Below are 26,884 nucleotides of genomic sequence, written 5' to 3'. Positions count from 1 at the left end.
GATATGTATCAAACCAATTTAAATTAAGAAGGTCAACTAGACAGGGATGTCCATTATCCCCCTCACTGTTCACTTTAGCAATTGAACCATTGGCAGAACTGATAAGAACAGAAAATAAAATAAAAGGGATAAAAATAAAGGAGAAGTATAAAATCAGTTTATTTGCAGATGACATCATAGTATTCTTAACAGAACCAGAAATATCAATAAAAGAATTACATAAGAAATTGAAGGAATATGGAGAAATATCGGGGTACAAGATCAACGCAAATAAAAGTGAAGTGATGCCAATGAGTAATGCGGATTATACAGAATTTAGAAAAGAATCACCATTTAAATGGCAAACACAAGCAATCCGATACCTAGGTATTAGGTTAGATAATAAATTAAGCCACCTGTACAAATTAAATTATCAGCCACTTATAAAGAAATTTCAGGAAGACTTAGAACATTGGAAAGAATTACCGCTAACGTTGATAGGGAGGGTAAATTGCATTAAAATGAATGTCTTCCCAAGGATACAATACTTATTTCAATTGTTACCAATTCCCTTAACAGAGAAATTCTTTAATGAATTAAAGAGAATAATAAGAAAATTCTTGTGGAAAGTGGGGGGGGGGGGGGATACCGAGGATAGCGTTAGATAAATTAACAGAGAGGTACAACCAAGGTGGTTTGCAGTTACCAAACTTTAAAAATTATTATAGAGCAGCGAACAATTAAGGTATTTATCTGATTTTTTTTTTACCAGACAAGGGAAAAACCAGACTGGACTAAAATAGAACTGGATAAAATAGGGGAGAAGGTACCAGAATATATACTTTATTAGTGGTTTTGGAGGGGGAAGGGGAGAGGAAAGGTAGGGGGAAAAAAAAGGGGAGAAAATGCCACTGTGTATATTTAAGAGGGAAATGTTTGTATGTATTTTGGTTGATAAGGTTCACAGTGTGAAAAATAAAAAGATTATAAAAAAAAGATGACTGCGATGGAGAGGAGATTGTCACCCACCTCTTTGCAGAATGTAGATTTGCTAAGAGTGTGTAGCGAATATGCGTGGGTCCTTGGCATCATTCATCTCCAGCAGCAGCCTGACAGAAGATGCTCTAATTTATGGGCTGTTCCGAAGGACCCACACAGAGTCAGACATCCAGAACTATTGGAAGACAGTCAATTCAGTGGAAGTCACACTTTGATCTGCCCAAAACCTGTTGGTCTTTCTGCACACGGAGTTATAGGTGCAGAAATGCTACCCATTGACATTGCACACTGAGAGATGCACTGAGGCTTGGCACAGCCAACGGAAAGGTGTCATGGGGAAGGACCATAGTCTAAAGTCCCTCCATTACCTGGCATTGAGGGACTGAGAGGAGTATTGACAAGAAGCCAGTGGTGGTAATGGTGTAAATAGAAACGAATATAGCAATGTACAGTGATGGAAATGTATGGATACAAATCAAGGGTGGGAAGAGACTTCGAATGGTTTTCCCCTTGTAATATTTTTAGGTTAAAAATAAATATAACTGTCCCTGATGGAATGGCATAGAAAAACATGCAGGAAGGAAGTTGTTAAACTCTTTCAGATCAAAGCTCCTTGACATTTGCTGTTGCAATGGATGATTTGTTTTTAATTACTGAAACCTAAAGCTTCTAGGACTAAAAGATTCAGTGACTGATTAGGATCTCAATCTCAAATCCTCCATATGGAAATCTTGTGCAGATTGAACTGTGGCTTTCAAAGGGCATTTGACAAATATTAGTAGTAATTTATATGAGAATGAGAGATGTATAGATAGGTTAAGATCAGTTAGTTGAGTGGACAAGGGTCTGGAAGATGGGTATAATATTAGTAAATATGAGGTTATCCACTTTGGATGGAAAAGTAGAAGATCAGATGATTATTTAAATAGTGAAAGATTACAGACAATTATGTGAATTCATAATATAGATCTCAACGTGTTTCAAGCCATTAATGAACTCCTTCAAGAATGATCACTGTAATCACAGACTTTAATACATTCATGCTATCTTCAATTGATGTAAATATTCTTTTAATTTACCTCAAATTTCTAACTTCACTTTCCGGAGACTTGAGCTAACTAGTATTGCACACAATTCTCTTGATTCGGTTATCTTTTAAAACTACACATTATCAAAAGTACTGTCCTCGCAGTACTCGTATGACTTAAATTTGTAATTACCATCCGTGCTGCAAAAGCAAAATGGCTATCACCAATGGCCTGTAATTTTTTAGTATTTGCAGCTTTAGCAACATTAATATCAGTTTAATGAATTCCATTTTTTGATTTGACATTTCAATGAAGTCCTGGGGTCTTCTAATAAATCCCTAATAGATACCCACATTGTAAAAAAAAAGGCAGATTAATTATCTAGAAATTATTACATCTCTGGTGCTTTGTCCTGCACATTAGGTGGAGTTTTGTGGGAAGAACTTTAGCTCTCAGGGATCGGTTTATCCCTGCTTAGGCCCTGCGGTGAGACAGGCTCAGAAAGGTGTTCTGAGACTAATCACGAAGAAAATCACAGGTATTCTATTGCTGAATTTTACCCCCATTGTTCTACTGATTTGAACAGACCCTATAAAATCAACTGAAACTATACCTGCACCCAACCGAAGTTCTCCAAACCATGAGGAAATAGTACACAGCTGACATAACAAAAACTTAATTCAGGATCCTACATCTGAACACCCAGGCTACAACCTCAAATAGAAAGAGCAGCCCATCTGAAAAAGGACAGTTCTGTCAGGGTATATCAACTAACTAGTGCCATGTTGGACTAAAACTAACCCATGTAGCATTGTTCTCCCCATTTACCAGTTCATTGAGTTAGTTTTCAAAGTTCATTAAATAACCCCTCGTGCACTAACACAGCTCTGGCTTTTACAGTGCTGATTTTCCTCCCGTATGAAGATCAAGGAAGTCACCCAGTATTTTCTTGTAATCAGAGTTTCTTTTTTCAGTAAGATAATCAAATTGGAGTAGCTTGTTTAACCAACAACTTCCCTGGCTTTCTTCATCATAATCTACTTTTTGATGCGGTATGAGATTGCAAACCATATTGACATTCAGTTACAAATAAAGATCACTGTATATATCAGAGTATAGAAAATTTAACATTGATAATTACCAAAAACAAATATCAGATTTATTGTCAGAGTACTTACGTGACATGACATATAACCCTGAAATTCTTTTTCCTTCAGGCAAGACAGAATTACTTAACAGTAGTGCAAAAGAACTATGCTCAAGAGAAGATACATATACAAAAGAGAGAAATGTAAATAAACTGTGCAATACAAAAAAAATTCAATAATAATAATGTGCAAAGGGTCCTTAAATGAGTCTCTGGTTGAGTTTGTTGTTTAGAAGTCTGATGTGGAGGGGTAGCAACTGTTCCTGAAAGTAGTACTACGCGTCTTGAGGCATCTATAACAAACAGTTATTCAGAACAGATAATCACTGTAACCTTTTGTTTGTTAGAATGATTTGAAATATTCATAATGGATCTTAATGAGGTGGAAAGTGAAGGTTCGCCATGCTCCTGTGAATCTCTAGAAAATGAGCACATATTACTGAATAGTCAAGAAATAACAGTACACATGCATGACTCAGAATCAAAGATGTAAGTAATTCCTAAGTGTTTGCCATTGAATCACTTCATTCTGATAATGGAAATGTCAATCTGTCAATGTGAGTTTGTTGTCATATACATAAGTACAATTTATAGATGCACTAAAATTCTTGCTTGCTATGGCCAAATGGGTACATAAGATACACCAGACAATAGAAAAAAAATTAAATTACCACAAATGAAAGACAGAAAAAGATAGAATAAATATCAAAGGAAAGATAAATATAAATTCATAGTTGCTCTCAGTGCAAGAAAAATGTTTCAGTAGGGCAGACATATCTTTTGGTAGTCCTGGGGTAGTTTATGGTTAGAGTTAGAGTTGTTTGGGGAGGTTCAAGAGCCTGATAGCTGTTGGATAAAATCTGTTCTTCAATCTGGAGATGCTGTAGAGGTTATAGATGTGGTGCAATACATCTCCATTAATCACCTATTTTGGCTCATTGATTCAGAGGTTTGAGCTAGATCTTGTGGAAGATTGGTATCGATACTTTGTCCAGGTTCTGGGGTGAGATCTCTATCAGTAGTCTATTATCCTGAGGAATGAAAGACCCAGACTCCTTCAGCCAATTCCCTTTATTCAATACACAAGGTTGTGGATGGTCTGTCACCTCTGTAGAGGATCAAAGTGCTCTCTGAACATACAAATGCATGGGTTTACATTCTCCAACACTATCTGATGTTAACCAATATTTAAAAAAAAAGTTTTCTATGTGGCAAACTTTATCCCATCAGCATTAAGCTATGCATTGTCTATCTACATCTTGCATCATATGGTGAACCAATCACAAACATGTGCTCCCCTCTCAGATATTTTTACACTTTTGGTTCCCCCTAATTCTTGTAAGTCATATGAATTTGGAGAAATCAGGGCTAGTGGAATTTTATCAGCTAGGCTGTTGTTGCCAGGCAACACACATCCTGGGCCTCCTTGGGTATCTATAATTGTCCCATCATTAATCAAGTTGTATTTATCAACACAACAAGGCCATAAGAATAGGAGCAGAAATAGGCCATTCAGCTCATTGAGTCTGCCTCGCCATTCAATCAAGAGCTGATCCATTTTCCCACTCAGCCCCACTGCACGGTCTTCACCTATAACCTTTGATGCCCTTGCTAATCAAGAACCCTTCAATCTCTGCCTTAAATACACCAAATGACGGCCTCCACAACCACCTCTGGCAACAAATTCCATAGATTCACCGTCCTCTGGCTCAAGAAATTCCTCTGCATTTCTGTTCTTAGTGGATGCACTTCAATCCTGAAGTTGTGCATTCTTGTCCAGGACTCTTCATCCATGAGAAACAACCTTTCTACATCAGTCTGAACTAGACAGACTCTTACATCAATGTTACTCCACCCCCCACACCAACACTTTTACAGTCTCATGCAGAAATTATAACCATTAAGCATTACAGCTCAAGTAAGAGAGAGGTTACTATTACAATTTTATAAATACATGTAAATGGATTAGCAACATCCAAGCTGAAAATGCTAAAGAGATTCTGGGTCTAAAGTTATCAGGTCAATTACATTCCTGTACATGGGAATGGTCTCCTTTCTTCTGTATGTATAATCATATGAGCAGACACACTCCCTTATACCTTTGACTTGTTGAATCATCATACCTCTCCACCTAACATTCTTCCTACCCAGCAGATCAGCGTGACTTACATCCACAAATAGTAATGCTCAAGGCCACACTATGGGAATCAGTATCTGTACTACCATAGCTCCCCAGGGTCTTAACTGATCAGTGAGCTTCCCTGAGAAAGATTTTCTTGTGCTTCTAGAAGGGCAAAATTCATCTTTAATTGTTCTCAATGCATCATGTTATCTTCTAGTCTGAAATCAATGTAGCACATGCATCACTTGTCAAATTCAGTGCGACGTAAAGTCCATTTGCCTTACCGAAATACAGTCTGTTGCTATTTTATGCTTCAAGAGGGTCAGTGTGTGACTTTTCTGGGTGGCTCTTAACATCTGGAATCTTTTAATGGTCTGGTTTGCATTGCAAGTAATATTATCTACATGATCAGCTAAGAATGTTATTCTATAACAAGGGAATAAGCCATTTCCTAATTTTTCTCCTCTTTTAAAATAGGGACCATTTTCTGCACTAAATCTCAGGGATACCATTCTCCTTCTGTGGCTCCACATCTCCTTTCTATACCTAAAAAAGCAAAATTAAGATAGAACAAATACACAAATTTAAGCAGTCTCTAATTTTTTTCCCCATCTTTTTTGTTTGGTTCCCCAGCTGCTGGGACTTCCTGGCAGTGGCTGAGGTGAATCCACGGTCCTAACTCCTTTATCTTGACCACAGTGGGTTTCAACAAGATCACCTGGAATGGTCTGACTTGCTTCAGCTGTTTCCACTTCCTATTAAAACTTCTTCACATAAACCCATTGGTGTCAGTGTTGCGCAATTGCTCAAAAGGAGGGGTAAGGCACTTCATCTGTCCAATAACTAACAGGTCACCCTTGGGCAAGGTATAGCACCTGTTTAGCCCTCCCAATCAGAGTCACATGAGGCTGTGAATTGTAGATGGTGGATGTTTTTTTTTTACAAGCAGATTCTACAATTTGGAATTTATGGTTGTGAAACTAAAAATGCTGGGCAAAAGAATCTGCTGATCAATGGCCAGGGTTACCAGAATGGACACTGCAACTGAAGGTGACAACGGGTAACCACTTCAGTATTTTTCCCTTGTATAATCATGAACTCAACATCGACCATGGTCTCAACTCAAAGATAGAGCCTTTATGGAAGGCAACGACTACAATTCAGAGGGTCAGAGATCATGATGGATGTAGAGACATGATCACCCACACTGAACGGCACCGAACTCTGGGATTCACCTGCAGTTCGTTGTCTTCCAATGGGGGTTGTGCTTCCTGTACCTGGGAATAAACAGATCTGACAGCCAATGTTATAGTCCTTTCAAGTGCTTTCCTAGTTCTCCTTCCAACATTTCTAGGCTTACCTCATTGCTACTAATCATGGGTATGGACAACACCCTTTCAATGACCATCTCATGTGGAGTTAAATGGGTACATCTATTTCTACTGTTTCTCATGGCCATGAGTGCAAATCTGTTTGTCTACAGACTTTTGCCTGTTTGGCTTTAAAATGACCATCGCACCTTTCAAATTATGGAGGAAGCATATAAGAGAATTTTTGTCTAATTCCCATAGCTTTAAATTTCATATTTATTGTCAGAGTACATACATGACATCACATACAACTGAGATTCTTTTTCTGCCAGCAACAGTTACCACTAATTGGTCGTTCAAAATATATGTAAACAGATAACAAATATAAACAAACTGTCTGTGCACTACGAAGAGAATAAACTAAATCAATAAAGTCCACAAGTTAGAGTCCTTAAATGAGGTCATGTGATGCGGGGAGAGTAGGAGGTGGTAAAACCCCAGAGCTCCCAGGATTGTAAGAAATAAACTGGGGGGAAAAAATCATTTGAATTACCAGAATATTAATAAAGGATGCAGGAAGATGCCCAGGACAAACTATTACAAAGAAAAGTAAACGTAAGTAAAATCCTGAAAGAATCGATGCTGAAGTAGGAGACCCGACCTGGCCGTTCCAAGGTCTGATGGGGGAGCCAAGCAGCCCATACAGCAAGAAAGACGAGGCCCAGGGGAGGAAGGCGCTGAGAGCCGGCAGGTAGGGGTGGAGAGGAGCCCTTGGGAAGGGGGGAGAAGCTTGGGTCTGCAGCGGGAGCACCAGATCACGCGCGGCGTTAGAGGTGCAGTCAGCGCCTGTGGCGACCGTGGAGTGGAGAGCCGCCGGAGCGCAGAGTCAAAAAAGCTGAGGGGAATCAGCATTGGCTCCAGCGTCAGGGCGAGTGGCACAATCCTCCTTGATTCCAGCGGTGTGGCGGGCGGCACTGAGGCAGGCTGGGTCGGGCGCGGGAACGAGCACCAGCAGAGGGTCCAGCGATGGATCAGAGGCGGCAAGTCCCGGGAGTAGAAGCGACAGGTCCAGGAGCGGTGAGGAGGACGCAGGCAACGAGGGAGGAAAACTCCGCGGGGCCATGAGGCTCAAGAGAACACTGCCAAGGTAGACCTTTGTAAAATTTCTGGACGGTGTCATTAATTTCCCTTGCGGGAGGGCTCAGATCCCTCCCTGCGAGATGTAATGGAGGTGCTGGGCTCAATGGAAGGAAGACAGGCTCTTCCAAGCTATGGAGAAAAGGGCTGAGGACATGGTAGAGAAATTGGATAAGGGGCAAGGTACCCTCTCAGGGCTAATGGACAGGATGACAGAAGTAGAGGAAAGGTGGATATAAGTGAGGCACCATACATAGAATGGAGCATAAATTAGACATATGGATGAAAGAAGGGGGCCGTAGATGGGGGAAATTAGATGTCCTCAAAAATTAGAGCAGGAGAAATAATATAAAAATAGTGGGGCTAAAAAAAGGGACTGAAGGGCAAAATCCAGTGAGTTTTTTTTTTCCAGAGCTGGATCCCTGAGGTGCTGGGCAAAGAGATATTAGGAGAAAAGGTAAAAATAGAATGGGCTCAAAGATCCCTCCTCCCAAGACTGCGACCGGGGCAGAACCACGATCTCTCCTAGTGAAACTATTACATTACCAGAGAAAAAATACTGGGAGCGGCAGCAGCTGGTGCAAAAAAAAGGAACAAACTTTTCTTCTACCCAGACATTAGTGCGGCACTCTTGAAGGCCAGGAAGCCAACCAAGCGGCTGGTTAAGCAAAAGAGGTATGAATGCGTGCTAAGGCATCCAGCCACCCTGAAGGTGGTACTGACCTGGGGGTGAGCCAGAGAGGGCTCAGCAATTTGCTGAAGATTCATCCATGTTAGGGGGTAACAAGAAGTGTTAAAGCCTGGTTGTGGACTAACCCATAATAATGTATATTATATTGTGAATTGTTCTACATGGATATATGGACACTGCAGACTATAGCATATTCTGGTGTTTAAATCAAAGATGTGAAATGAGGTTACAGCAAATGGAAATGAAATTATAATTATAGTTATTTTTTGGGAGTGTGGGAGAAGATGGGTACAAACTGCACAACCTATTGTCTGGGAAGGGGGGGAGGTGTGGTGACAACCAAAAGGGGTTGGTCACCGAGCAGGGGGAGAGTGGATTCTACGTGGGGTGAAGATAGTATTGTGTGGGTGATAGGGGATTAAGGGAATCTATGGTTGTGAATGTTGCTTGTCTCGCTTTTGTTTTTCTTCTGGTTAGTTTTTTTGGTTTTTGGCTTTGTTCTTGTTTCTTTTTAGTGATACATGTTATTCTAAACTATGTATGTGTCTCTTTAGTGTGGTTAGTTATTTGAGGTTTTGCTTTTGTCCCCTGGAGTCTGGCATGGTGCAAGTGGTTCGGACCAAACAACTGATGGTGAAGGGCTAGATGAGGAGAGACCCTACTGGTATGAGAACCCTGGGGCAATGATAAAAATATAAGGTTTGCAAGTTTTAATGTTAGTGGTCTAAATGGGTCGATTAAGAGAAAAAGTCAATGCACATTAAGAAGATTGGAGTGGAACTGGCCTTCCTCTAAGAAACTCACTTAATGAAATCAGAGCACCAAAGGTTGAGGTGCAGGTGAGTGGACCAGGTAGTGGCCTCCTCATTTTGTTCAAAAGCAAGGGGGGTGGCAATTTTGATTGGGAAAAGTGTTCCAATGAGGGTGCAGCGTGTTGGTAGATAAAACCGGTAGATTTATAATGGTGCACTGTCAAATATACTCAGAATCCTGGACCCTAGCGAATCTATATGTCCCCAATATAGATGATGAAAAATTTATGCAAGATATTTTCCTGAGATTGGCAGAAGCAAAGGAGAATATTCTAATTGGGGGAGACTTTAACTTTTGTCTGGACCACGTTTGGATACCAACAAAAAGAATTGTGAAAACAAAGGCAGCACATGCCATGAAGGAGCTGAATTTGATAGATGTGTGGAGCAGAAGCATCTGAGGGAGAGGGACTATTCCTTCTACTCAAGGCAGCATGCTCCTACTCTAGAATAGTTTTGTTCCTGGCTTCAGCCCATATAGAGAGTAGGATCATGGAAGCTGAGTAGATGGCGAGGCTACTTTCAGATCATTCACCTTTAGTAGTTAAAATTGAGATGGTGGCTAAACAGGAGACGGTATACAGGTGGCATCTTAATGCACTGCTGTAAGAGAAACTGGAGTTTTGTAGTTTTAAAAGAATGCAAATAGATTTGTTTTGTGAGGCCAACTGTCAGATAAGTTCCTTTTATGGTATACCTTCAAAGCATATTTGAGGGATCAAATAATTGGATATACCAAAGCAATAAAGAAGGAAATGAGAGGGAGGAACAATAAATAATTCGTCGAGAAAGGGACTTCCAAAAATTGGGCTCAAAAGACAAATAAGAAGTTGAAGTATAACATGATTCAAACATACAGTATTGAAAAAGCCACATTGTGGTCTCAGCAAAAATATTATGAAATGGGGGAAAGAGCCCATAAAAATCCGGGCATGGCAGTTGAGAGCAGGACAAGCCTCAGGAATGATCAATGCAATACAAATGGGGAATGGCAGGATCTCATATAAACCAAGGGAAATTAATGACACCATCCAGAAATTTTACAAAGGTCTAAATAAATCAGAATTGGAAGGGAGGCCAAATAAAATTGGGGAGTTCCTGTCTAAATTAGAGTTGCCAAATTTGGATCCGGAAGGTCTGGACTGTCCCTTCACAGAAGAAATAGTGAATACATTGAACTCATTGCAAATCAACAAGTCTCTGGGGGAGGATGGGTTTCCACCCGAGTTCTAAAATAATTCAAAGATCTGTTGATATCTCTTTATATGGAGCTGATAAATCAGGCAATAGGGACTCAAAACTCCTGGAACCTTTATTGACAGCAATTATTACAACTATTTTGAAAAAGTTAAGAACCCATTAAAGCCGTCCTCTTATAGACCTATTTCGCTATTAAACACAGACTATAAAGATAATTGCCAAAGCCCTGGCAAATAGATTGACGAAGCATTTACCAGAACTAATTAATAAAGATCAAGTGGGCTTTGTACAAAAAATACAGGGAGCAGATAACATGGTCAGACTACTAAGCAAAATGCATCTGGTGCAAACTAGAAATGAGAGGGCTCTCGATGCGGAAAAGGCATTTGATAGATTAGAGTGTGACTTTTTATTTAAAGTTCTGGAGAAAATAGGGCTAGGGCAAATTTTATTAATTTGATAAGGGCACTAAATCATGCACCCAAGGCAAAAGTTGTGACCATCAGGCAAACTTCTTCTGCTTTCCCATTCACAAGATCAAGCAAGCAGGGATGCCCACTATTTCCAGCTCTGTTCATATTGGCATTGGAGCAGTTGGCTGAGGTCATTAGTGAGGATCCAGACATTAAAGGGGTTTTAAGTGGGCCACAAAGAACATAAAACCATTTATTTGCTGATGATGTATTGATATATTTGACAGACCTACTAAATTCGTTGCCAAGCTGTGCTCTAATCTAGAGGACTATGGAGTGGTCTCCAGGTACAAGATTAATTGGGACAAGAGTGAGATTATGTCACTTTCGAAACTGGCTGCAAAATGGGATTAAGTACCTTGGAGTCCAAATAAATTACAACCTAACTAACTTGTACAAATTAAATTATACCCCCTTGGTGAGAAAGATCAAGGACGACCTCAGCAGATGGATGCCCCTGTCTAAAATGGTGGTGGGCATGAACAATTGCATGAAAATTAATGTGCTGCCAAGACTCCAGTATCTTTTTCAAACCTTGCCTGTGGCATTACCCAGTGGTTTCTTTCAAGCCTTGCTCTCACGGTTAAGAACATTCCTATGGAATGGGAAGGTAACCTGGGATTACAGTCTGGGTGGATCATGGATGCCGGACTTTACAAAAATATTATTGTGCAGCCTAGTCAAAATACATCTCCCCATTCTTTGGGAGGGGAGAGGGCCATCCTGGGTACAAATTGGTCTGCACTTGATGGGTGAGAGGGTAGCAGAGGACCTTATTTACAAATGGGATGACAAATTACAACCTGAAAAAAGACAGACCCATAGTAAAGAAAATTATTCATATTTTAAATGATATTAAGGAACAAAATTTGGGCTGTCCCCAAAAACACCCCTGACTCCAAACCAGTTAATCTTTGGTGGTGGGTAACAAGATCCTAGACACCTGGCATGGGAATGGCGTCAGGTGCATAGAGGACTGTTACAAACAGGGACAATTGATGTCATTTGAGCAGTTTAGGCACAAGTATGATTTATCAAACAAGACATTCCACTGCTACCTTCAGATAAGATCTTTTTTGCGGGACAAATTGGATCCAACTATGGCCCTACCAAAGTGCAGTGACGTAGAGACCTTGATTCAAAAGGGGATCACCAGAGATTCATTTCAGTAATATATCTCCTGCTACAAGTGGAAGGACCCAGATGAGGTCTTCATAAATCGAGACAGAGGTGGGAGTCGGACTTAGAAATAATGATTGATGAGAGGTGTTGGTCCAACCTATGCCGGACTAACATGATGGCAGTAATCCATGCGAGGTTTAGGCTGGTGCAGTATAATTTTCTGCACCAGCTATACCTGGCACTGCAAAGGATCAACAGGTTGAAGCCAGAGCTGTCAGATCAGTGTTTTAGAAGCGGCATTGAAACAGGAACCTTTGTGCACATAACCTGGACATGTGCCAAGGTGAGGCCCTTCTGGGGGGAACTAGGCGAAGTCCTAGGGGAAAATTATAGGTAAGGAATTCCCACAGGATCCTGAATTGTTCCTGTTGGGCAATCTAATGGACACAAGACTTACAATGAAGCTATCCAAATTCCAAATTCAATTCGTAATGATCGCATTGGCAGTGGCCAGGAAGTGCATAGCGGTTACCTGGAAGTCAGACTCTCACCTGAGTATTGCACAATGGAGCAAGGAGATGCAGGATTGTGTTCCCCTGGAAAAAGTTACCTATAACTTGAGGGGAAGGTATGGCACCTTTCCAAAAAATTGGCAGATGCACCTGAACAGTATAGGAGCATGGCTGTGGCGAGAAAAAAAAGGATACCCCTCCCCAATTTTTTTTTTGGGGTGGGGGATGTCGAGGGGTCCAGCCAGGGAAAGTTAGGGAACAAGGGAAAATCAGCCCAATTTCTGGCCGCTGCACTGGGCCAGACCCATAGCTTCCCAACATAATTTAATCCCATGTGTTATGAGCCCAGAGGACCCTAAAACCCAGCAGCAATAGATATTCATCAAGACAAATGGTTACTTAAACAAAAGTTACTTTTAATGATCTTTAAACATGAAAACAGAATCACTCTTTAACTTATCACTACTAAATTAACTAACCTAACTTAACCCCCTTCTAATTCTAAGCGCAGATGTATGTAATATGTGTGTAAATTTAGAAAAGTTATTTGATTCACAGTCTAATCTCACTTCTCATTCCTTCAAGTTTACTGTTTGCAGGCAATTCTTAAACTGTGCACAGAATTTAACATTTATGAAGTTCACCAGCCTTTGGTGCTTGAAAGGTAAATGGTTACTCTCTGGAAGGTTCTTGTCAGTTTTCAGAGAGATTTTTGTTCCTGGACACAAACTAATCCCTTTTAATCAGCCCTGTAAGTGTATTGCTAAAGAAACTTGCCCCATCATGTTTTCCAGATGATAACCTCTTTCTTTCAGGTCACCACAGAGTTCCTTTTTGTTTCACTTATTCCAAGTGAAACATTAGACAGCTAGTCTCCTCTTGCATGGACCACAAGGGCTAATATGCTAATCATTTTAAATAAATTACCCTAAAATGTCAAGATCTCGTAAATGGCCAATTATTGTCATGACTTTGCAACATCCTCTTAAAAAGAGGGCATAACCTTAGTGGTCATCTAGTTTTATTGAAGACCATGGAAGACCCTTCTGTACATAAGATGTATGTAGCAATTTTATGCTTGTTGCCGAAGTGCTTCTTTAATAAAAACTTAACCTTTCGGATCCTATATTTAGGGCCATATGATGGCAACACTTAACAACTTATTGTGGAGTTGTCCATTCATGAACTGCTCCAAATAATATAGACAATCCTCCAAGTTTTGGGTCTTTATTTCAATACTGCATTCAAAGTTTTTACATAAACACTTGGAATTGAAGTCGATCACCATCAAAAATTGGAATCTTTCTTTTGGGCAAAGAGAGAGACTATAACTGCATTAACACTGCAGTCATTTCATCTTGCCTTCTCATGCCTGGGTGCAAGTTACTTTGTTCATCTGGATTTCTATTACATGTCGGGAGTGGGTAGTATTCTGGTTTGTAAGATGGAATTAGACTCACATCTCTGTCCACTGGGGTCATTATTGTGGGTTGAGATTTGTCACCACCATGCCTTAACCTGGGACCATGCAAGTCTTATAACTGTAACACTGGCTCTTCTTTGGTATTATTTCCTTTTTCTATTGTCCTTCCTCAAAACAGGACTCCAAAGCTTTAGATGCTATCAAAAATTTTTTTGTCCAGTTCCAGTTGATCCTTTTGCTTTTTTAGCAGCTTTCTCCCTCCTTAGCTGCTCCATCTCCCTCTTTAGTTGTTCCTCTTGCAACTCCCTATCCATCTGTAGCTGATCTTTTCTTAGTATCAGCTCCTCCTGCTCCTCTTAAGGCCAATTTACTTGGAAGCATTTCTTTTTCTGATTCAAGAGCCTGCTGTGTCAATTTGAACTTTTAAGCATGTAGATGCAGTATTGGCAGTCCCCAGGTTGAAAAGGCCCGATTTATAAACGACTCATACTACATACTGGAAGTAGAATGTTGGGAACTTCCGGTTTGAGAGAAGCTGACCGGAAGTAGAATGCTGTCAGCTTCCAGTTGGAGCGTAGTTATGCAGTAGGATACATTTGTACTCTAGCATGATACTGCTGTCAGCCAGCGTCGCATTTCGTTGGAACATTTAAAATTAAAGTTACTGAATGGAACATCACATGTATATACAGTCCTCTTACCTGTATTTCATATGCTTTAAAAATTGACGTGAACCAACAGTTCGCTTTAAAATTGACGTGAACCAACAGTTCACTTTAAAGGGGAAAAGCCCTGAAACCTATATAAGAGAGTAACCATGCCTCCAAAGCATAAATTCAATCCAAGTACTAGTGATGCATCAAAGAAAAGGAAAATTATCACAATTGAAAATAAAATGGAAATAATAAAGTGATAAAATAGAGGTGAAATGCCATCAGTCATTGGAAAGGCTTTAGGCTACAGTCAGTCAATGGTCAAAATAATTTTAAGGAATAAAGTGAGAATAATGGACCATGTGAAAGCCCTGGTCCTGATGAAAGCTACAATTATGACTGAGCAACACAGTAGTTTAATTATTGAAATGGAAAGGCTGTTGATAATTTGGTTAGACCCTTACTAATCACTGAGCACCTATGGCATAGGGAATACTTAAGTTGGTATGTGAGTGGAAATAAAAAGGTGAATCACTGGATTGGAGAATATTTTACCAGCAATAATAAATTTAGACCAAATGGGTTTTATTGAAAATAGATATTCTTATAATATTCATAGAATATTATATATTCTCTTTCTACTCACCCTAATTAATGTATTCTTTTCTTAGATGCTGAAAAAGCATTTGATAGAGTAGAATGGAAAACCCCATTTGTCACTTTAGTAAAATTTAATTTTGGACCAGATTTTATTCAATGGATAAAACTTTTATATGCATCTCCACTAGCATCAATTTGTACTAATACTCAACAATCAAAGTTTTAAAAAATTACAATGAGGCATGAGACAGGATTGTCGCCGAAGCCCTCTTCTTTTGAATTTAGTGGTTGAGCCACTAGCTATTACTATTACAAGCAAATGAAGATCTTAGAAGCTTGTTTAGAGGATCTATTGAACATAGGTTATCTATCTATGCAGATGACCTTTCAGTGTCCACTCCAGAGGTAACCACACCAAAGATAATGTAAGCATGCTTACATGCTTCAGTAAATTTGCAGGATTAAACTTAATCTGCATAACCAACTGAAAAACCTCACAAAGATAAGCGTATACAGAGCCGTTGTCATACCCACACTCCTGTTCGGCTCCGAATCATGGGTCCTCTACCGGCATCACCTACGGCTCCTAGAACGCTTCCACCAGCGTTGTCTCCGCTCCATCCTCAACATTCATTGGAGCGCTTTCATCCCTAACGTCGAAGTACTCGAGATGGCAGAGGTCAACAGCATCGAGTCCACGCTGCTGAAGATCCAGCTGCGCTGGGTGGGTCACGTCTCCAGAATGGAGGACCATCGCCTTCCCAAGATCGTGTTATATGGCGAGCTCTCCACTGGCCACCGTGACAGAGGTGCACCAAAGAAGAGGTACAAGGACTGCCTAAAGAAATCTCTTGGTGCCTGCCACATTGACCACCGCCAATGGGCTGATATCGCCTCAAACCGTGCATCTTGGCACCTCACAATTTGGCGGGCAGCAACCTCCTTTGAAGAAGACCGCAGAGCCCACCTCACTGACAAAAGGCAAAGGAGGAAAAACCCAACACCCAACCCCAACCAACCAATTTTCCCCTGCAATCGCTGCAACCGTGTCTGCCTGTCCCGCATCGGACTTGTCAGCCACAAACGAGCCTGCAGTTGACGTGGACATTTACCCCCTCCATAAATCTTCGTCCGCGAAGCCAAAGAAAGATAAGAGCAAATTATTACCACTAAAAGGCCCACTGAATATATATTCGAATTATCCTTTTAAAATAATGAAAGATCAATTTAAATACCTCAGTATTATGATAACTAAGAATTTTTTAAAAAACCTCTGAAGAAAACTTTGTAATTTAACCAGACTAGAACAATATGCTCTGGATAGTTACCACTTTCTCTAACTATAATAGGCCATATTAATTCAGTTAAAATGAATATTTTATATTTACTTCAGTCATTACCAATTTTTATCTCTAAATCTTTTTTTGACTACATTGGAATAATCTATTATGTGATATATATGGCAAGGAAAGAAACCAAGAATAAATAAAAGTTATCTTCAGCACACCTAATTTTAGATTTTATTACTGAGCAATGAACATAATAAATAGGTTATTGTTCTTACAGTTTGATGACTGCCCCAATTAGATGGAAACAAAAATCACTTAAGAATACTTCCTTACAGGTGTTATTGGACTCACCTTTACCTCTCTATTCTAAAACTAACAAAGAATTTAATAATGAGACGTAGATTGAAGATATGGAATCAATTTAGGAATTTTTTTGGAATTATGGGGTTTATATTTACTTATCCTATTCTACTCATTTATTCCAACCCACCATTTTAGATGCAAACTGTGAAGAATGGAAGAGTCTAGGAATTAAAACTTAATATTTTTATCCATCAAAATTTTGCATATTTACAACAATTATCAATGAAATTTAATTGGCCAAACAGACATTTTTTTAAGATATTATCAAATTAGATATTTTATTTGTTCTAAACTTTCAGTATTTCCATCTCTTCCAGATCTAAATTTCATAGATGAACTTTTTGAATTACAATTTGTAGATAAAGGTATAATATCCACTTTATAATTATAAAATATTGAATTTAAAAACAGTCTCTATAATATAGATCAAAACTGAATGAGAGAATGATCTTACTATGTCTATTTCAGAAGATTGGATTTCAATTTTGGCTTTTATCTTTGACTCATCTCTATGCGTTTGGCACAGTTTGATTCAATTTAATGTGGTGCATAGTGTACATTTTTCTAAAGTTAAGCTTGCTCAAATCTACTCAGATATCAACTCTGTGTGTGACAAATGTAAAAGATTTAAAGCCTCTGATACATCTGCTTTGGTTTTGTCCCAATTTAGCAGAATATGGGTCAACTATTTTCAGAACATTTTTGGGATCGATCTAGAACCATGTCCATTGATTGTAATGTTTGGCTTCACCAGTGATGTAAATGTATATTTAATGTCTATCCAAAATCAAGTCTTAGAATTTTCTATATTACTGCTAGAAGAGGAATATTGCTAAAATTTGGAAAAAAAAAAGACAATTTAGGATGATTAAGATCTCTTTCAATAAAACTTGTTGTCCATTTATAGCTTACTTTCATAATTGGAATGATCAAGTCAGGGGGATACAGTAAATAGACATGTTTCGACAGATCTCCGGAGGCTGTTGCTCAATTTCAAGTCTGCTTGAATACCAGTTTCAACCTTGGTTGGTGGATGGGGTTAGATCTTTAAAATCAACCTTTTTTTCTTTTTCCTTTCCTTTTTTTACTATTCAGTATATGTTTAGATTGGAATAAGAGTCCATGTATTATTATTTCTATATGATATGATACCAGTTCAACTGTACATATTTAATTTATATAGACTTATAATGTATGGTTGTTTGATAAAATTCAAGCATACATTCTTAAAAGAAGGAAAGCTGTGTACAGAATTTGCTTGCATGAAATACATTGTTATTCTTACAATGGGTCTTTTGGTATGTTGACCCCTTCCCTTGAGGGAGGGGGGAAAAGTTGTTGTGGTTGGAGTTGCATTCACTGCCTTCTGTAGTCTGAATTTGAGGAAATAAGCTCCTTAATCATGTTGTAATGCATACCAATAATGCTTTCATTGGTACACCTGCAGAAGTTGTTAAGTCCTTAATCTTCTTAGAAACTACTTTATATTCCCAGCAGTATATAACAGATCTTTGTATGTGAAAGTTTCTCTAACAGTGGTGGTCTTGAGAAAGAAGCAATCGATTCTGGAATATAATCAGCATTGGAGATCTGTAAAACAAATTGTGGTTGTGGGATACAGTAATCAAGATTGAGCAGAATGTGTGTGGCCAGACATTGGGGAAAACCTGTTCAAACTCTGTTTATGCTGTGTGCTATAACTCAAAGAAAGGAAGGTTCTAATAATTAGATGAATGTTAGTTTCACTAATAACAGAGATAGCTAATAATCGGATATGAAGATATTTCCCCAACATTATATTATACCAAGGTTACACTGTTTTTGAGGAGGGTTTTGCAGGGTTGATAGGGTGAGTTTCTTCTTTAGGATACAAGTAGGTGAGGACCATACGAGCCTCTAGCCTTACCTGCCATTGAGTAATGTTTAGGCTGGTCATGTGTATCAAAACCATTCAGCTGACCTAATCCCAATTCCTCTTATTGCCAATATAGCTGTCAATTTTCAAGTATAGTCTATTTTGACAATAAATAATGTCCATTATTACCAGATGACCTTTTCTTCTTTCAGAATTGATCCAGATTCTGCTGCCCGAATTATTCAGACTTCATGGTTTTCTTATAGAAATAAACAAATATTTTGCCTACTCAAGCATACAATCTGTGCTGCAGTAAGTATAAAGGAATAGCTACTTTTTTAAAAAAAGACCATTAACAATGGGAAGTCTTCCCTTTCATCTTTAAATTTCCTACTGTTCATTAATGTTTTTATTTAAGAACTGATACATGAGTGCAGGACAGCATTATGTATCACAGTCAATAAGATGTTTAACATACACACCTAGTCATCAGCTTTCACAAGTCATAAAAGCAATCTGGGCAAGAAAAAGCATACTCATACAAAAAAGTGCCCAACTCCCACAATTTACATCACAAAGGAGGCCATTCAGCCCAATGAATCCAGGTAGAGCAGTTCTGTTTCCTTTTCCTCACATTTTATTCTTTTGCACATGTCCAACAGCTCCTCTTTGGCTACTTTGTCACTTACTTACATGAAGGTATTATCCTATGAGCACCTTTTTAGAATGCATGGAAACCCACAATCACAGGGAAAATGTGCAAACTTCACAGAGATGTCAGATTTAAACCAAGATCCCTGGAGCTGTGAACCAGCAACACTAACCACTGCACTACCTTGCTTCCAACTTTAAATTAAAATCATATTTTGGGAAGAAAAATAAATCCCTCAATGTTCTTCCTTCCCAGAAATCACTAATAATTTCTGACCAGAATTAATCCACATTCTATTACACGACTAGTCACTGGTAATAATCCCTAGAGAACGTATGAATTTTTTTTTCCAAATATGCTCATGTCAAAATCTAAATTCATCCATGTTACCCTTTATGACAGGAAAATTGTCTGACAACTGACATTTTAAGGAAGCTGCAACCCTCTGAATCTGAGCTCCTGAAGGATACCAAAATGGCACATAAAGTTAAGTTCAGGTAAATTCTGTGGGAATTTAGTTAATAAAACAAACGCTACCAGTGCCATATAAAAAAGAGAATGCAAGAAAATTTATACAAGGTTGAAAATTTAATGTGGGTCAAGTGATTATAACAATTATAACAATAGTTCAACAAGTAGTTTGTTGTCAAAGTTCAAATTGACATAAATATTTGACATAACCCTGAGTTTCTTTTTCCTACAGGCCAGGCAGAAATTCTTATCAGTAACTGCAAACTGTACTCAAGATAAAAAGATGTGTATAGAAATGAGAATTATAAACAAACTGTGCAGAACAGAAAAATAAAAATTCAGTAATAAATAATATGCAAAGCAAGAGCCTTTTTTAAATAACAAGAGCACTTCACTGTCCAATATATTCATAAAGATTAATAGGAGAAAGGGAATGATGGAGTTTCAATTACATTTTAATACCAACAGTTTGTAAATATGGGCTCCATATTTCACCAAAAGTATGATATTTATCTCTTAAATTGTAATAATTTTCTCAAGTGGACTACAACTCCAAGCTTCTGCATGCCATCTGTCCATTTCCAAATCAATATCCAACTTCCAAGTTATAGCAATACACTTTCTAGCTATTCCCAAAGCTATTTGAACAGATTTTACTTGATACATATTCAATTTTAATTTAGATTTAATTCTTCTAACATCTCCTTGTCAAAGTAGGAGTCCTTAAATTAGTTTCTGATTTATTCTGTTGTTTAAGAGACTGGTATTGGAAGGATAGCAACTGTTCCTTAGCTTTCTTGTTTTTAATATATTTGTGACTTCAAAAGTTATGATATGACAGATTGCATTTTGCACTGCAGTGCTACTAATCAGGCAGGTTCTTAGCCGGTTATGGAATAAATTTTTTTTGAATTTGTGGGGTCAGAATGTTCTAAGATTGAGTGGTGTAGCAAGTAATATCTCTTCTCCTCCTCCCCTCCTCCCCCCCTCCCCCCTCCCTCCCTCCCCCCTCCCCCCTCCCCCCTCCCTCCTCCTCCTCCCCCCTCCCTCCCCCTCCTCCCCCCTCCCTCCTCCTCCTCCCCCCTCCCTCCTCCTCCTCCCCCCTCCCTCCTCCTCCTCCCCCTCCCTCCTCCTCCTCCCCCCTCCCTCCTCCTCCTCCCCCCTCCCTCCTCCTCCCCCCTCCTCCCTCCTCCTCCCCCCTCCCTCCTCCTCCTCCCCCCTCCCTCCTCCTCCTCCCCCCTCCCTCCTCCTCCTCCCCCCTCCCTCCTCCTCCTCCCCCCTCCCTCCTCCTCCTCCCCCCTCCCTCCTCCTCCTCCCCCCTCCCTCCTCCTCCTCCCCCCTCCCCCCCCTCTCTCAGTTGCACCAGGGTCACCTCAAATTCATTCAGAAACCAATCCCAGTTCAATATGGCCCCAAAAATGCAAAGCGACATTGGCAGAAGCTCTTCTCAGGCTCATACAATTGCACTGTTCTGCAATTCATCTGTTCAGCATTTACTGAAATCAATTTTCCATCAGATTTGCTGGAGAAGAATTTCCTCCTATCCTTGTGTTTAAGATCTTTCAACATACTGGGAACTACAAGAATCAATATTTAAGTGGAAAAAGAATAATCAAGCCTGCCACTGAGGTAATTTTTTTTTTTAATCCAATGGTCTTCTCCTTAGAAAATGTTCTTTTGCTGAGTTCAACAGGTGGAATTAATGTTCCAGTTTCAGGAATTAATTTTAACAATGTGTGCAAGTGAGCTATCTAATTGGAGCATTATAGCTGATCCAATCATTTCCTTACATAATATTTGTGTTCACATACCTAGTTGTTCCCCATCTCCTGCTCCTTAATACAAATTCAATAATGGATTATCTCAATTAGAGTACAATATGCACAAATTACTCTGGTCTCTACATTAGTAAATTTTAAATGTTGCTATAGGTTAAACACTTAAATTCTATATTATAATTAATTGGTCGAGAAAATATTATTTTTCCTGTAAATCATCAACTTTTGAATTTGAATAAAATCTGAATAATTTTCATTTTCTTTAATTTTTTTTTTTTACATGCTCCTATTTCCTGCTTAATTTGAAAAATCAACTATTTATACAAAATCTAAGAAATAGGCCCATCGAGTCTGCTCAGTCATTCAATGAAATCATGGCGATCTGGGCTGGACTCCGCTCTACCTACAGTTGAGCAGACTAGAGCTTTATTCCTTTGAGTGCAGGAACATGGAGGTCTCCAAATTCACGAGAGGAATAGATAGGGTAAACAAAGTTTCTTTTCCCCCTAGAGTCGGGAAAATCAGTAACCAGAGGTCATAGATTTAATGTGAGTGGAGAAAGATTGAAGGAAGTGAGTGAGTGCATGAGCGCGAGCATACATCACGCGCACTTTATTTTCACCCAAACCTAGCCACCACTCGTCTCACTCCTGGTCATTTCCATTCTCCCATTTATCTCTACCTCTTCCTCATTCCCATCAGTGCCTCCTGTGGAACACTGACCTGCACTCATCTCACTGGTCAAACACTGCATTCTGGGCAACCATAGTTCACTCCAGATATGCAGCCTGTTTGTCAGTACAGTACTTGCACTTGAGTTAATTTAAAGGACTGAATTTTACAAACTCAGGCAAGGTTCGACTGGTGTATTTTAACACATGTAGCCCATGAGAAAAAGTAGTCTAGAAAAGAACCACTCGTGAAACAAAGAAAAAAATGAAATTTTCTAATATAGCCTGTCAGAAATGGGAACAAATTGGTAATGCATAAATTTCAAGCAACTAATAAAGTACTTATGCTTAAGTTTTAGCATTGAAGTTTTGTTTCTTGATAGGATTTAGAGTAGAACAGATGTAAATTGCCTATTTTCTAAACTTTAACATCAATGAAGTGGCATTTAAAAAGAGGATTAAAATGACTATGGAGTTTTGTTAACAGGCAGCAGCTGCTTCTTGCAAGATTATGGGAAGAAGGAAATTCTTTGATCTCATCATGCAGGATAACCTTCAATACCAAAGGACAAAAGTAGCAGATGAAATTGATATTGTAACAGCCAAAGATTACGCGCAGGTTTGAATGAAAACATTTTTGTTCCGTTAAAGGGAAAATTCTTGATATGCCGGTGTTAAGCGGGTGCAAGTGTATCAGATGCTTGATATTCTTAGCTCCTCACACTTGGTTCAATCGGCTTCTGTTAAACCGAATTCTGGGATAAGAATACAAGCGAGTGGCAATGCTATAACAGAGCCAACATCTCAGGTTTAAATCCAGTTTGTACGTTCTCCTTGTCGTTGCGTGCTTCCCACTCTTCAAAACATCCTGGAGTTGTAGGTTAATTGGGGAATTTGGACGGCACAGGCTTGTGGGCTGGAAGGGCCTGCTGTTACCATTCTGTATGTCAACATTTTTTTTTTAATTTAAGAAATGTACCTGTGACCAACATCTCTCTCTCTCAATTGCAGTTAAAAATAAAGAATTGGGAAGGGAACGAGAAATTCAAGATACCTTAGTTGATTATTTCAGTAGAGGTCTGGAATCTCAGAATTGGACATCTATGAAGCCCTGTTTATCATTAGTAGTAACAGAAATATATCACAATCTGAAACTTGATTGATGTCTTGGCTAACTTCTAAATCTACCATGTTATTCAAGACAGGAGGTCAGTGTTGGCTCAATGAAAAGTGTGGAAGGCCATGCCATGAAAAACACTAGGCATGCCAAAAAGCGTTGAGGTGCCAGTCTTGCAAAACTGCAGCCCAGGACTGTCTGGATAATTAATAAAATCAACATGCAACAAGCAGAGCAAAGCAATCGCACAACCACTGATTTGATTGAATATGCAGTCCTCCACATCTACTCAAGGTGCTGGCAAATTAAACAACAGGAGGAGGATGTCCCCCTCCAGGACATTGATGGGCCCAAAATTTATTTTCTTTTTTATGTTTATATATCTATACATCTTATAAATTAATTGTTCTGGGGGGGGGGGGGTGTTGGGGTAGGGGTGAATACCTTAATGCATGTAATTTTAATTTTTTTTGGAATGCATAATTATATGAATTTTGATTACTGCACATATGGAAACATTTTTAAAAATATTTTAAAAAATGATGGGGCCCCAAGGTCTAAACCATGTTCACCCAGAAGTACCAAATAGAGAGAATGTTATAGGCCCTTCAGCCCATCTAGACCATACTGATATATTATCCCACCTGGTCCCACTGACCTGCGCCATACTATTCCATACCTCTCCCATCCTATTCAATCTTCTCTTAAATATAAAAATCTAACCCACATCCACTATCTCCACTGGAAACTTGTCCACTCTGTCAAAGTATCAGAGCCAGAACCACCAGGCTGAGAAACAGCTTCTTCCCAACTGATCATACAAACCCTGCATGACTCTAATATTGAACAATAATATTTTTAAAATATTTGTATAAACTATGTACTTTGACGTACAAGTCGACTGGCAGATAAGTCGGGTCCCCATTTTCAGCTTCATTTTAATGGTTTTATTATATATCAGGCGTACAAGTTGACCCCCAAAAATCGCGATGACTGAGTGTTGGCTGAGGGTGGTTGTTATCATGGAGGCTCCAGCAAAACAACGAAAGTATGAAGTGAGTTTTCAGTTAAAAGTGATAGAAATGGCCAAGAAATCCAGCTACTGAGCTGCTGTAAGAAAATTTGAGAAATTGGTAAAGTTGGTAAAAGATTGGAGAAAGAAAGAAGAGACTTTAAGAAAAATACCAAGGAGGCAATGTTTGATGAGAAGAGGACCCCTTCATTGGCCAGAGTTGGGAAATCACGTTGCAGAATGGGTAGGCGAACAGGGGCAGTTTTGCTATGTAGTCCCATGAATTAAAGAGCATTTGCCCTGAAGAGTGCAAAGTTGCACCCAGAACGCAGATTCATAGATTCAGTGCTCTCTGTGTAGAGTTTTTGCTCTCCTGATGCTCTTGTTTCTTTCTGCTTCTCAAAGACCTGTTCATGGGTTATTTACAATTGCCAATTAACCTTACATATAAAAAGATAATGGCAAAAAAATTATATAATTCATGAGAGAGACCATGTGGCAGCTCCTGAAGAATAGCCCCTTGCATAGCCACAGCTGAGGTGAGGAGAATCTTATCAAGAGTGAACCCGCACAAGATAGTGGGACCAAACAAAGTACACGCCGGATACCAAAGGACAACAGAAAGAAGTCCTTATAGAGGTCTTCAACACGTCATTGCAGAAGTCCATCATCCCTAGGGGTTTCAAGGCAGCAGCCATTATCCTGGTGCCAATGAACACAACAATAAAAAGCCTACGCAAATAGAGCTGGTGACAAAGGACAGTCCTGCCTCGTCAATCTAGATAACCCAAAAGGTAAAGACACCTGGCCATTTGTCACGACTCTCCCAGTAGGATTTTTATATAAAGCCTTAATCCAACCAATAAAAAGAGGCCCAAAATTAAACTTTTCCAAAACTTTAAACAAAAACCTCCATTCCATTCTATCAAAGGCCTTTTCTGTATCAAGCGAAATTACCATTGGTTGGTCAGACGGCTCCAGAGAAATATTAACTAAAGAAATCAACTTTACAACATTATCTGCTGAATATCAATTCTTAATAAAACCTGCCTGATCTACATGAATCAAATCTGGTATATATTTAGCTAACCTATTAGCCAGAACCTTGGCAACAATTTAATAATTTACATTTAATAATGTTACGAGCCCAGAGGACCCCAAAACCCAGCAGCAATAGATATTCACCAAGACAAATGGTTACTTAAACAAAAGTTGCTTTTAATTATCTTTAAACATGAAAATAGAATCACACTTTAACTTAACTCTATTGACTTACTTAACCCAACTTAACCCCCTTCTAATTCTAAGCACACGTGTACGTAATGTGTGTGCAAGTTCAGAAAAATTCTTTGGTTGACAGTCCAATCTTACTTCTCATTCCTCCAAGTTCACTGGTTGCAGGCAATTCTTATACTGTGCACAGAATTTAACATTTATAAAGTTCACCAGGCATTGGTGCTTGAAAGGTAAATTGTTACTGCCCAGGAAGCTTTTTGTCGGTTTTCAGAGATATTTATTGTTCCAGGACATCCACAACTGATGTACTTCCATCAGTCACCTCAGTGTCTTGCTGATGAAACTTGCCCCATCAGGGTTCTCCAGATGATAACCTCTTTCTTTCAGGTCACCACAGAGATCCTTTTTGTTTCTCTTATTCCAAGTGAAACATTAGACAGCCAGTCCTCTTCTCTTCCCTGAACCACAAGGGCTTTGACCAGGCCATCTTACAAATAGGGGACTTTCTATAAGCTTGCCAGCTTGTCCTTTTCCAGTCCCAGCTGTACAAGTGATCTCTGTGTGTCTCTCTCTCTGAAAGAAAGCCTGTTTGACTCTCTGCTTGCAAAACCACATGATCCTCTTACAACAGCAAGCTCTCTTCCAGACAGCAGCGGCTCTGACGTGCTCTTTCATCGGTTGCATTTTGTAAACAACAATCCATTAGTGAAGTCTCTTGAGCACTCTTCAAAGCTCTTGGTAAAAGGTCTGAGGCCCCGATATGTCTAGCATGGGCAGAACTCCAGTACTTCAAATAAGATCTGTTTTAAAGTGTTTGTATATGACCTATTCTAAGAACCCTTTCCCAATTTATCTCCCAAAAACATATCTATATACTCTGTCACAATAAAGGTCCCTATCCTTCTTAAGAATAACTGTAATAACTGCTTTAGAAAAAAGTCCAGGAATAAACCAGTCTTCGTTGCTTGCCCCAAAACATCCATCAATAAAGGAATTAATAAGTCCTGAAATTCAAAATTAAAACCATCATCCCCTAGAGACTTGCCACTCAGCATAGATCGAAGTGCTTTGATCAGTTCTTTAGCAATAAGAGAAGCATCTAGATACTTAATATCCATATCCTTCAAGGAAGTTAAAGCTAAACCAAATTTTAAAAATTTCAATTTTCACTTCATCTTCCAATACTTCAGAAGTATACAATTTCTCATAAAACATACGAAACTCATTAATTT

General features: G+C 39.1%; 1 protein-coding gene across 4 annotated transcripts in view; it reads left to right on the top strand.

Moving 5' to 3' along the window:
* Positions 1-26,884, top strand: part of c7hxorf58 (chromosome 7 CXorf58 homolog) — a 52,083-nt gene that overhangs the window by 16,179 nt on the left and 9,020 nt on the right. For all 4 annotated transcript variants that reach the window (XM_069890050.1, XM_069890051.1, XM_069890049.1 and 1 more), the window contains exons 2-6: positions 3,501-3,642; positions 18,928-19,027; positions 19,770-19,864; positions 21,356-21,467; positions 22,775-22,906. In XM_069890050.1, coding sequence (XP_069746151.1) covers positions 3,521-3,642; positions 18,928-19,027; positions 19,770-19,864; positions 21,356-21,467; positions 22,775-22,906 — 561 coding nt within the window. In that variant the 5' untranslated portion in view covers positions 3,501-3,520. The remainder of the gene's footprint in view (positions 1-3,500; positions 3,643-18,927; positions 19,028-19,769; positions 19,865-21,355; positions 21,468-22,774; positions 22,907-26,884) is intronic.

This window comes from Narcine bancroftii, chromosome 7, assembly GCF_036971445.1.
Source record: "Narcine bancroftii isolate sNarBan1 chromosome 7, sNarBan1.hap1, whole genome shotgun sequence".
Lineage (NCBI taxonomy): Eukaryota > Metazoa > Chordata > Chondrichthyes > Torpediniformes > Narcinidae > Narcine > Narcine bancroftii.
The sequence above is the reverse complement of the archived record's forward strand: the minus strand, read 5'-3'. Positions and strand labels throughout refer to the sequence as shown.